The sequence below is a fragment of the Marmota monax genome, unplaced genomic scaffold (genome assembly GCF_021218885.2).
Source record: "Marmota monax isolate L192 unplaced genomic scaffold, Marmota_monax_Labrador192_F-V1.1 WCK01_AAM20220418_F8-fsc00078, whole genome shotgun sequence".
Taxonomy (NCBI): Eukaryota; Metazoa; Chordata; class Mammalia; order Rodentia; family Sciuridae; genus Marmota; species Marmota monax.
The window spans coordinates 3,953,210-3,965,865 of NW_026694865.1; the positions used below are offsets into that span (position 1 = coordinate 3,953,210).

The 12,656-nt window shown below is 39.1% G+C and overlaps 1 protein-coding gene across 7 annotated transcripts in view; it reads right to left on the minus strand.

Moving 5' to 3' along the window:
- Positions 1-12,656, minus strand: part of Map2k5 (mitogen-activated protein kinase kinase 5) — a 238,111-nt gene that overhangs the window by 96,574 nt on the left and 128,881 nt on the right. For all 7 annotated transcript variants that reach the window (XR_006847739.2, XM_046426490.2, XM_046426493.2 and 4 more), the window contains 2 exons: positions 12,599-12,649; positions 4,423-4,494 (listed from right to left, as the gene is read on the minus strand). Coding sequence is in view for 6 of the 7 variants with exons in the window: in XM_046426490.2 (XP_046282446.1) it covers positions 4,423-4,494; positions 12,599-12,649 (123 nt within the window). In the remaining variant the exon portion in view is untranslated. The remainder of the gene's footprint in view (positions 1-4,422; positions 4,495-12,598; positions 12,650-12,656) is intronic.

The following is a 12,656-nucleotide window of genomic DNA, read 5'->3' on the forward strand; positions in this document are numbered from 1 at the left end:
GGAATCCCAGCAGCTTGGGAGGCTGAGGCAGGAGGATTGTGAGTTCAAAGCCAGTCTCAGCAACTTAGAGAGGACCTAAGCAACTCAGTGAGACCCTGTTTCTAAATAAAATATAAAAAAGGCTGGAGTTGTGGCTCAGTGGTTAAGTGCTCCAGGTTCAATCCCTGGCACCAAAAAAAAAAAAAAAAAAAAAGATAGGTCTGGTATTAAAGATTCTTTTCTTAAGGCACAAATGTATCTATTATTATTACTATTATTTTATATATTTATTTTTTTGGTGGCATGAAGCATCATCTCTTATGAAGAGAGTGTGGTGAGAGACCTTGTTCTGGCTTCCCAGGGGACTCTGACAGCACATTAACAAGGGAAGGGGCAGCAGGAAGAAGGCAGGCAGGGGTGACCTGCGTTATTTTAGGAGTTTAAAACAATGAAGGCAACCTCTGATTCTGGCATCACCAAAGCTCAGAGGTAAGAATTGTGGAATTAGGGGAAGGCTTGCTGGAAAGAGGGAGAAGGGATAGAATATTCTGGCTTCCCTTTTGTCTCTATTTGATTCTTGGATAATTTGGGGGAAATTCTATTGCTCAGTTAGTTTCCTATGTTTTTATCCAGTTTTGGACTCACCACAGGTACCTAAGGAAGGAAACTGGCTGACTCAAAACACTCAGAACAGTCTGGACACAAGCTGGCAGTGAACCTGTGCTGGTAAGACCTAGCCTGCTTTGACATCTGACCTCTTAATGGTATCGGAGCATCCACCCAGGAGTGTGCTGGGGGCTGGGGCAGGGGTCTCCATCTTTTCCCTCTTTCTCCTAGTGGTGCATCCATTCAAGGCCCACTCCATGCCAACTCCTTTGTAATCCCCACCCCCCACCCCTTGGCTCAGAGTCCTTCATAAACACCGGGACCAAGGCTCACAGTGCTCCAGCCTTTGGGTGGCTTCCTCGTCCCCCAGAAGTAGCTCTCCTTAGCTCTATGTGCCCCCCGAGGGCCTGCCTCGTGACAACTGCTTAAGTAAGAATTACTGAATGAATGAGTTTCTCCTCTTTATAGCTCATACATAGAAAGGGAATCTTGTTCTAAAAGTGAGAACAAACAGAAGAAATACGATTCTTGAAAGTGCCGACTGTGTTTCACGGTGCAATTTGTTCCTCAGATTTTTAAATGTTTTTGCCACTCACGTTTCTGACAACCATGATTCTAAACAGGATTTACCACATCTATGGCCAAGCATACTTTGGTAAGCAAATGAAGAACCTCAGCCTTTAAGTAATTCTTTGGACTAACTTCCCAATGCTTTCAGGTAATGTTCTTATTACTTGGGCTCCTCTGGGCCTCTCTTGTAATCTTCATTACTGAACCATCCACTATGTCTGCTCTATGGATTCAAATGCTCCTTCTTCTCTTCCCTATCACATGCTTTTCTTTACCTTGGACCCTACCTAAATATGGTATGAAACATGCCAGGGGCTTCATTGTGTTCTCTAATGGCTTAGTGGCCTACTACTTAGGTGGTTCAGCCTTGGTCACTTGCTGGTCTGGTGGGTCAGAAGCTCCTGGAGGGCAGGGGCTATAATGCCAAGCTGGCTTTTGAAGGCATTAAGCTTCCTGTACCAAGAGATGCTCCACAAGCCTTGGTGATGATCATAATTAGATTCCTCTTCACACCCTATAGTATCTCCTCCTCCTGCTCTCACACCCACTCCTTAGCACCCATTTTAAAACACAGGGCGCATCAGAAGGCTGTTGTCTCTTGGCCCTCACTCCCTCCACCTGGTCATCTTACTCTACATTTCTCTGCAGCATGCTCCTTCTGGCATCTGGATGTCTCACATTCAACACTGACATTTTCAGTTCCCTGTACCTAATACTTTTTGATCTTACAAATTCTGTTTTCTTCAATGTTCTAGAGACTAATAGTTTGCCTCTAGGATAAAGGAATATGATCAATGAAATCCCAAACATATTGATGGTAATCTTCAAAAAGTCTCTCTCTCTCTCTCTCTCTCTCTCTCTTTTTAGAGAGAGAGAGAGAATTTTTTAATATTTATTTTTTAGTTTTCAGTGCACACAATAGCTTTATTTTATTTTTATGTGGTGCTGAGGATCGAACCCAGCGCCCTGCACTTGCCAGGTGAGTGCGCTACTGCTTGAGCCACATTCCCAGCCCCAAAGTCTCTTTTTATTATCTACTACATTCCTAGTACCTAGCAAAATATTGGTAGATGTGTATTACAATATGCAACATAAATAAATATAAATGTTAATTTATTTGGCATGTACCTTCCTATCTACCTAAACTGACCTCCTTGTTTCTGTGCTTGCACCTTTGCAATTGTACTCCACAGAGCACTCAGTGATCCTTTGAAAATAATCTAAGTCAGATAATTTACTCTCCCAGTAACAGCTTAAGTCCTCAACACGGCCTCTGAGGTTATATATGATGTGGCCCCTGGCTACTGCTCTGAATTTATTTTTTTCTTGCTAACTCCACTCCAGTCACACTAGTCTCTCTGCTTTCTTACATGTGCCAAGTGCACTCCATCTTGTGCCTTTGCACCTGCTCTTACCAAGTGGCATTCAAGTCCCTGCTCTAATGGTACTTCATCAGAGAGGACTGTCTGCTTTCTTTTCCTTTATAGGACTTATCACCACTTGACAAGCTACGTATTTAGTTGTCACTTTGCTTTCTATCTTTGCTTTCATGCCCCACCCCTTACCAAATGTCCTCCAGGAGAGCCAAGACCTGAGTGTCCTCTCAATACTCTATCCCCACTGCCCCTGCAGCAGGCACAGCAGGAGCTCGAGACAGGAATACAAAAGTGAGTGAGGAAGGGTGAATGGTGAACATTTATGTGTGCTCTGAGTCTGAACCTATCAGTGACGCTCTCTTACAGTATTCTATACCTCTGTGGCTAAGCCATGCCAGGGTACAGCCCTGTCTTAGTCACATAGCTCTACAGTTGTGTGAAAGTTAAGGAAAAACAGCAGAATGAGCAGCAGTGGAGTTAGTCTAAAAAGGGTCTTAAAGATCTTATTTTACAGATGAAGGAAACTAGTAGCAAAGCGGGAACTGCATACTGCCCCCCCCCCCACACATACATGTGTGATATGACTACCCTGGAATGAGATGGTCTTCCATTCCAGCCTGGGATGCTCATCTCTATACCATGTAAACTCTCAATGTTCTACACTCTATCTGGTCATTTATAAAATATAATCAGTGATGATGTTTTAAAATATGCAAAGGGAAATTATATAATGGCAAGGCCTGAGTCCCACAAATCAAAAGAACTACTTTCCACTGAAAGCTAGAACAAGACCTTCAGGATTCTGTTGGGAGACAGTCCTGAGATCCATCCACCATTATGGCTAACCTCTGAGCTGATACACAAATACTGTATTTCTTCTTTGACTCCCTTTTATAGAGAAACAGAAGAATAGGGTTTAGTATAAACACTGAACCCTTTATTTTTGCTTTCTTTCTACCATGCAGGTGAATTAAGTCTATAAAGATATTTCCCTATAAATGCAATGGAATTCATGCATTACAAAAAGTCACAGAAAAGTATTTGACCTAAAAAAGTTGATAAAATTGTTAACGCAACTATATGATCTTATTTAAAGACTCCTTTCTACTTTTAAGAAAGTCTTCCTTTAGCTCAATCAATGTAGTTGAGAAATAATCTTGAAGCACTGGAGAATACCTGGGTTTTATAATACTGTAATTCAAATTGAACCATGTGTCCTTCTAATATAAGTCATAAGGTCACTTTATAGACCTCATCATAGAAATCTAGTGGGGCTGTACCTGCCACACTAAGATAAAGTCCATTCTAAATACAGCAATGAAGGGTAAAGACATAAAATTATGTTATATACATGTGTCCCTCCACACCCATCACATTACAGCCCCCCCACAAACACGTGATAACACTATATTGGAACAAGGTGTCCCCCCCTCACCCCTTTTCAAAAAACAAATACATAGGACTTATACATCCAAGTAAGTAGGCTGTAGCTTGGGGTGTTATATTTGAACAGGATAGCATCACATAGCATCTTAATGGAATCCCTCTTTTAGCATATAGGTACTCCAGAATTAGTGGGTATGGGGTTCACCCAGAGAACATGTTAAACGTGCAGATTCTTAAGAGATTGGGATTTAACTAGTCTTGGATGGGGCTGGGGAACCTGTATTTTTAACAAGCACTTTGGATATTTCTTATATAGGCAATCTATGAGAAATAGTGCTTTCTCATAGTGCCCAAAGACAGTTCAATATCGAAATAAGTAAGAACTTTAGAGTCAAACTCTTACATATATACATAACACACTGAAGTTTTATTTTATTTTGTTCCTCCTGATAGAACATATTAACACAGACATTCACAGAAGTATCTGGTTGTAGCAACAACATACCTCCATGAAAGAGATTCCTAAGCTCCAGACATCAGAGTGTATTCCATACTGCTCCCCTGAAATTCTTTCAGGCTGTAAGAAAACAGAAAGGAGTCTGTGAGCTGATCTAAGTTACTTCAGGAAACATAAACTGAACACAAGCTCGGCTAAGATGGGAAGACACCAATATCTGCACAGCAAAACAATTTCACACATTCATGTATATGTACATGTACATATTATATAGAGAATATGGAGAAATTTTCTTTCTGTACATATATATGTATGCATTTATAGAGGTATATATGTATGAGTATGTGTTTTATATATATATATTTTTTCTTGATCCTCTACAGTCTCTGTGGAAAAAAAATATTATTCCTATTTCACAAATAAAGAAAATCAAAGTTCCAATTAGTGAATTACTATGGCAGCCACCTAAACTAGCAAATGAGCTGAGACCTAAACCCAGGTCTTCTCCCTCCAAGTCTAGTAGTCTTAACTGAGGAGTGACAAATTACACAAAATTATACAATATTACTATTTACTTGCATTTTGGTAGATAAGTCTTGAAGACTAGAGTTTAGAAAATTTTGATTTTTTTTTAATTTGGAAATAATTTCAAACTTACAGGGAAGGGGAAAAAATAAGACTAGTATAAAAAACATCTACATTTCCTTTTCCTAGATTCACCAACTGTTCAATTATTTATTTCACTTACCAGGGTTTCTTTTGATACGAATCAAGGAATAGTTTGGAAATTCCACTTGGGACATTTGGTCCTCCATTCAAGATGTGTAGCAGACACCTGGTTTAGAAACCTGCTACATGCATACTCTACCTCAACAGAAATAATTTTATACTGAGTGGGGGCTTCCTCAGCTATCCCTCTAGGATTTGGCATTCAGTAGGGTACTTACAGAATGTCTGAAATGAACACATTAACAAATGAGTAAGAGAAACTGAGTTTCCACAAAGGTGAAGCAGTTGCTCAAACTTACACAGCTAATGGGCAGGGCTGGGATCAATACTGGATAATGGATCATATCTCGTTATCCAATTCTAACCAGTTTGATAGGTATTAGGATGTATTCCTATGGAATTGGCTAGCCAGTTATGGGACAAACATCATTATTGTCATCAACATTACCATTATGTAAATTTACTAAAGAATTTCCACATGCCAGTCACCATTTTAAGCCCTTTTACATACATCTCATTTCAGATTCACATTCATATGAGATTTGTACTATTATCATCCCTGATTTTATTACTGTCCAAGCCTCAAGCTGTGGATTAGCTAGCATTAAATGGATTGTTCAGGAGCAGGGCTAGGTTTAAAAACCCAGTTATTTCTTTTCTTTTTTTGGGGGGATACCAGGGATTGAACTCAAGGGCACTTAACCACTGAGACACATCTCCAGACCCCCACTTTTTTTTTTTTTTGTATTTTATTTAGAGACAGGGTCTCACTGGGTTGCTTAGGGCCTCTAAATTGCTGAGGCTGTCTTTGAACTTGTGATCTTCCTGCCTCACCTCCTGAGTTGCTGAGATTATAGGTGTGAGCCACTGCTCCTGGCTCAAACCCAGTTATTTCTGACTGAAAAATCAGAGTTCTTTCCAGAGTGTCAAACTTCCCCAGAACTAAAAGTCAGTGGAGCCAAGAACTAGTCTCAATCTGGTGAGCATTTCTGAAAATTCAGTCTTTGGACCAACTGCCAAACAACCACCACAGGTGTTCACCACAAATGAATTTCCTGAACCAGAATCTCTGGGCGAGGGCCTGAGGATCTCATTTTTAAAAATTCTTATCTGGTGATTCTTTAGTACCCTCAACTCCAGCCACTAAAAAGATTTCTGGAAAGGCAGTAGCTCTCAGAGTGCCTCCACCTTCCTCCTCCTCTGCTTAGTGACTCTACCTTGTACAGACCCTGTTTGAGGGCCACCTTTGTTTGTGTAACCTTTCTCTGTTTCTTAGGCAGAGCTACCAAGTCCTGTCTCTGTATTCACTGTGAAGCTGTTCATATCTTTAACATTTATTTATCATACTGTGTTATAATCGCCCATTTTCTAGTCTCTTTCCCTTCAGAGACAAAGAGAGTGTCTCATTTACCTCATGCCTGTGCCACAGCTGGCACGTGACAGGCGTGCATGCTGACTGGAAGGGTGCAAAACATGTTCACTGCACATTTGTTTTTAAGAATGAACTTCATAATTAAGATCCTCAGAGAATTCTAATGTAACTTCCCCAAACATTATAGCTTTTTATGTCCATCAATAACTTATAGCAAAGATGAAAATCCTAAAACCCTCTAGAATTGTTCAAGAAATAATCAAATTCAATCTTACTCCCTGGTCTTTTTTCTTTCTTCTCTCCATTTCTTTCTTCCAGTGCCTAAATAGTTAGCAACACACAGAACTTCATCCAGAATACAGAAGAAACAAACATACAAATAGAATTGGAATGTGCATACAAAATATTCTTGCAGAACTAACAATGAGATTAAATATACCCACAAATTTGCCCACTGAACTACCAAAACAAATGCAAACTGAGAGGTGAAAAATAAAACATAGAGGAGCTGTGGCTGTGGCTCAGTGGTAGAGCGTTCGCCCTGGCATGTGTGAGGCACTGGGTTCAATTCTCAGCACATCATATAAATAAATGAACAAAATAAAGGCCCATTAAAAAAAAAGAAGGAATCTCTTTTAAAAAACATATAAAATTAAATAAGGAAAAAGTGATAATGTTCATAGATATCAGGTAACAAATAAGAGAACTCCTTCAGGATGAGATTCTGATAACCTCTTGGAAAAATTATCCTTGCAATAAGCTAACAAAATGAGATTACTGTTGTGATGATGTGCTTGAGCAAGAATGCTCGGCAAAAGCAAGTAGTGAGCTCTGTGGGCTTATTCTAAAGCTTGCATAGGTAGACAGAGACTTGCAAACATGCCCAGGGCCCTGCAAATGATTTAGGCAGAAGATGAGCCCAAAACATTCTGAATATATGGAGCTAAGATCTGATGAACTAAGGCTGAATTCAAAGCTAGTCTCACGCTTTATTTATTTATTCATTATATTTTTGTGGTTCTGGGGACTGAATGCAGGATCTCGTGCATACCAGGCAAATGCTCAACCACTGCCCTACACGCCCAGTCCTTGGTCTCACACTTGAACCAAGGCTATCTGAACTGTCCTCTTCTCTCAAAACAAAACCAGCCACCATGTACAACACAGCTGACAGAGGATCTGTGATGGATATTTTGCAGTTAAAAAGCTAAGGCTGCGGTTACCTTCTCACATGACAGCTGTCAACAGTGTAAAAAGCTAAGTGATAAGATGACTTCCTGAGAAGCACCTCTGTACTGAGGCTGAAGTAAAGAGCAAACAAAACAAAACAAAAACCTTGGCTTGTTCCTGAGAAGAGCAAGGCATGGTGATGATCTAAGATGCAAATTTACAATGGCTCTTCTGGACGGTGGCTTTAAGCTGGAACTCACACTCCTCCCCCTAGCCACTCTGTGACTGGGCATTTAACCAGTTAACTAGTTCATAACTCTGCTTACAATACAACACTCCAGTACTGACCCCACCTTTTCCACTTTTCTTTCTTCTCCTGCTTCTCTGCTTCTCTCTGAAAGGCCTCTTTTTCAGTTCCCTGGGGCTAGAGAGGAGGAACAGCTTTAGATCAAGTTTGCTTCAGCACCAATGGTGACCCTCTTCAGCATGAAAATGGGGAGGATCTCTGGGGAAGATCTCCTGAGACCTTCAGTCTTAGGTGGGCCCTGAAGCCTGACCACTGCCTATACCGAGTGTGGTGAGGTGAAGGCCCTCAGGAATAAACAGCTCTAGCGCTCGGACATTCTACATTCCTCTCTGTTGTGAGATTTCACTCAAAAATTGTCCCGAGAGTTCCTGTACATTTAGCTCTTCAGTGCATCTGAGATGGTTTAATTTTTTTTTTTTAACTAGCCATTTTGAACAGAAGAGTTGATCCAAGTAACCTAACCTGCCATCCATAGAAACCTGAAGCTGCTGCCCTAATTAAATCTTGCCTCTCACTACGTGCTGCTCCGAGACCTTGGGCTTAAAGTTATTTCACCTTTGGTTCTCTGTGAAGTGGAGATGATAACAACAGCTCTCTACTGTGGGGTCGTGTGAGGATTAAATGAATCCACGTAACATGCTTGATTCAGTTTGTGCCATCTGGGAACCCTCAGTAAATGCTAGCTTTTTCCTAATTGTCACTCCTACCCTTCCTGTCACGACATGAGCATGGCCACCTGAGTCAGAGCACAAGATCTTTATAGGTTTTATTCCAGGTAAAGATATTTCTAAGGATGGGAACAGCCTGAACAGTGGTTGTGGGGAGGATTCAGGATATAAGAATAGTCATATAGAAAATAGACTTATTTTCTGATTCCAAAGAATAAGTATTTGTGTGACTTTTTTTTTTTTAAATTTCAAAATACTAATAATATCACATTTTAATGACTACAGAATAGTTTATTAAAGTTTAGGTACTTTTGTCTTAAGAATAGAATAAATTTTTAGTAATTAGAATTTCTGGGAAATAGTTTTACTTAATATAACTTCCAAAGCTTCTGGATTCCTTTGACATCCTTCTGGATGAAATACTGTTAAAATGTAGTTGCAAATCTTTCATGCTTTGCATGAAAGAGTCTGTTGAACCTACATTATCTGTCCCCTAAAAAGCATGTTTCCTTGAACAGAACATTTCACTTTGCAGGTCTCTGTCTCCAACTCCTCACTGGTCAGTGGGGAGGTTGATCATGATGACTTTCAAAACCTCCCACAAGCTCTGCTGCTTAACACAGTTAGAGTTGTTGTCTAGATGACTTAGGATGTTAGAGAAGTCTTCCTTTTTCCTATTGTTATTTTTCTTGTATCTTACACTCAAGGGTATAGGAGAATAAAGTGATACTGTTTGAACATTCAGAGCTATTTCTTTCTGATTTATTTTCTTTTAAACATTTGAGTGGTCTACCTGGTTGTATTTAAACAATCGGGGTCTTCAAATACTTTAATATGTAAATAAGATTCTTAATACAAAAAGTTGGGTGCTCTCATCTTGTTATTAGGGAGCAAGACACTTCTAGATTACAGCTGTCATGAACTAACTCATTCATTGGACACTGTGTGAAGGACAGGTAGAGAGGGTGAAAAGAATAAACTCTGCCCCTGTAAAGTTCATAATCTAGATCGGAGAGAGAGACAGATAATTTTGAAATGTTGAGAGGCACAGCAATTAAAAGTTAGCCTCTAGAGGCAGATCACTTAGCTATGAATTCTAACTGCCACTTATTAGGTGTGTGAACTTGGGTAAGTCACATAACTTCTCTCGCCTCAATTTCTTCATCTGTAAATGAAAATGATAATCTTATTACTTAATAGGGTTGATGTGAGGATTTAAAGAGTTAACATGCAAGAGCTTAGAAGAATGATTGGCACATAGTGCTAATTAAGTGCTAGCTATTATTAATAATGTTATTACCACCATACAGAAGTACACAAGAATACAAAGTGAGGGAAATGGAGGGCATTCCATCATTACATCAGATGACCTCTAATTATACATTCCCACAATTTATTATTTGTCCTCTACCCCACCTCCCACCCCCACAGATTCCATGCCACCTTCTGAGTCTTTGCTTATCTTTCCTCAGTGATCTTAGTTCTATGTGCCCTTTTTGCATCCTGTTTGAATCCTCAAATCTGTACATTACATGCCCTCTTATTTTCAAAATGTATGTTAGAATAGCTTAAGTCCTTGTCAGGCCATAGACAATGCTGCTATATATGAGGTCATTTTTCCTATCTTGCCCAAATCTTAGGCGGACTGCCAAGTAATTCCAAAGTACCTGACAGACAGAATGGAAGGTGCTCAGTGAGCACTGGGTGATTAACTGAAGGTACTCAGACTCAGATACACTTTCACTGACATAGACAGGGGACTGGTGATTTTTTTTTTTGTAAAGGGCCAGACAGTAGATATTTTTTAATTTGTGGGTTATATGTTCTCTGTTGCAATTGTCACAAATCCTCAGCTCTGCCACTGCAGCCATATCAAATACATACAAAATAAAAACAAATGGCTGCAGCCACATTCCAATAACTTTACTTACAAAACAGGCCAATGAGCTGTGTAGTTCGCTAACACTTTGCATAGTTGCTCATGTGGAACTTAAAATGATAAAACGGACCAGCTGAAATGGAATCCAGTTGTGGTTAAAAAACAAACAAACAAACAAACAAAAAACACACCAGCCCTTCTTCCTCAGGAGACTGTCAGCAGATACAAGGTGGGGATTAATACCTGTACTAGAGTAATATAGGCTATTTCCATGTTCCTCACCCCCAGCCTTTGTGATCTGATGCAATCTCAGTAAGTATTTGGCCAATGAGAACCTACTGAATTAAGCCCAGCTCTCCCTCTCAGGTTATCTCTGTTTTCTTCCTAGGTAACTTCTGCTTTTTATAGCTTTTACTATAAAGTTGATGACTAGAATTCACTCACCCAAGAAGCAAAGCAATTTCAGCATTGCCAACCTGAGCTAATGTTTCATAATTTTAATCCTCACATTTTCAATTAACAGATGGACGCATCACATTCATCCATAAACAAAAAGGAAAAAAGTAATTTCTTTAATGTACACCTGGGAAAGACAACTGTAAGCTGGATTTGTACATTCAAATATAATGCAATTTAATTATTTGAGCAATTTAAAGCTACTAAGAACATGATGGGTGGTTGAGAAGTTGTTTCATTTATAGGTTTTGGGTTTTTTTTAAATCACAGTGTTTCATATTCTTTCAAAGACGGAGACTATAGCATCAGCAGGGCTTTGTTAGCTACAAAGGTGGTTCATCAATTTCATCCAACCTGGGGTAGCCAGGAAAGAGACAAAGTTTTATAAAACCAGATATGATGACTTCATAGGTGAATTCATTTTTTTCTTTAAATTACTCAGAAAAATAACAGGGAATAATTTTCTTTAAAAACAATGCAAAACAAAAGTGTTCTGATATCTGAGTGAAAACAAAATGCTCCCTATTGTTCTGAGAATAAGATCCTGGGTTCCATCCATATTAAAGAATTTTAATCAAGATAATATATGAGTTGGGCTTGGTGGCACATGCATGTAATTCCAGCAAATCGGGAGACTCAGGCAGGAGGACTGCAAGTTCAAAGCCAGTCTCAGCAACTTATTGAGGCCCTAAGAAACTTAGTGAGACTCTGTCACTAAACAAAATATAAGAAGGGCTGGAGATGTGATTCAGTGGTTAAACACCCCTGGATTCAATCTCTGCCCCTGCCCCCCCGCAAAAAGATAACATGAACTAAGAACATTGAGCATAATCGCCATGGTTCTATCTATACTAAAATTCTGCACTACATGATATATAAACCTAAGTGATCAGAACTGAAAGGGAGAACCTAAGTAAATCCAGAGCTCTCATTAAAAAAAAAAATTAATCCTAAAATGTTAAAAACAAAAATTTAGCTCCAAACCAATATACTAAAACATTTTTATGGACATGAATACTTCCCTTACTGAAAAGGCAAGAAAAACAGGTCTGAGCCAAACCACACTGATCTTTGAAACAGCTCTATGCTCCTACCTTTTATTTTTACAAATTTAAAGTTGTCTTATAACAGGCATGAATCCAACATCTAAACAAAACAGATAGGTACAAGTTCTAAAGAAACTGGACTGCTAACCTTCACATACAGCGATCTAAAAGTAAAACTGAACTAACTCAGTAATTTCATTTTGATCTGGTGACAAAGCATGTCTGTATTCCTGGAAAAAATAATCGACCTTATTGACTGACATCTTGGCATATTTTAGGATTAATTAAGTAAGCAACATGGATAAGCAGCCAGTATTCTAGAATGTGCATTTTTTTCTGTAGGATTAAACTTCAAAACTCAGCAATTTCACACTTAAACCGACTAGTTAAGTCAGCAGAGTCAGATGAGTTGATAGCTCCCCTGCAGTCCCTCATGCATTTTGGAAAGATTTAAAAATTGGATCCTGACTGGATTGACTTTGTAATTTATGATCTGCTAGGCTAAAGCTGTGGAATTAATTCAAGAATTATACATTACCAAGTACATAAAGATAAAGATGTTGGTTTTAAATGTTATTTTTGCATAAGTTTACTTACCGCCATATAAGCATTTGTTCCAACATACGTCTTGGCTATAGAATTCACCAGCTATGAG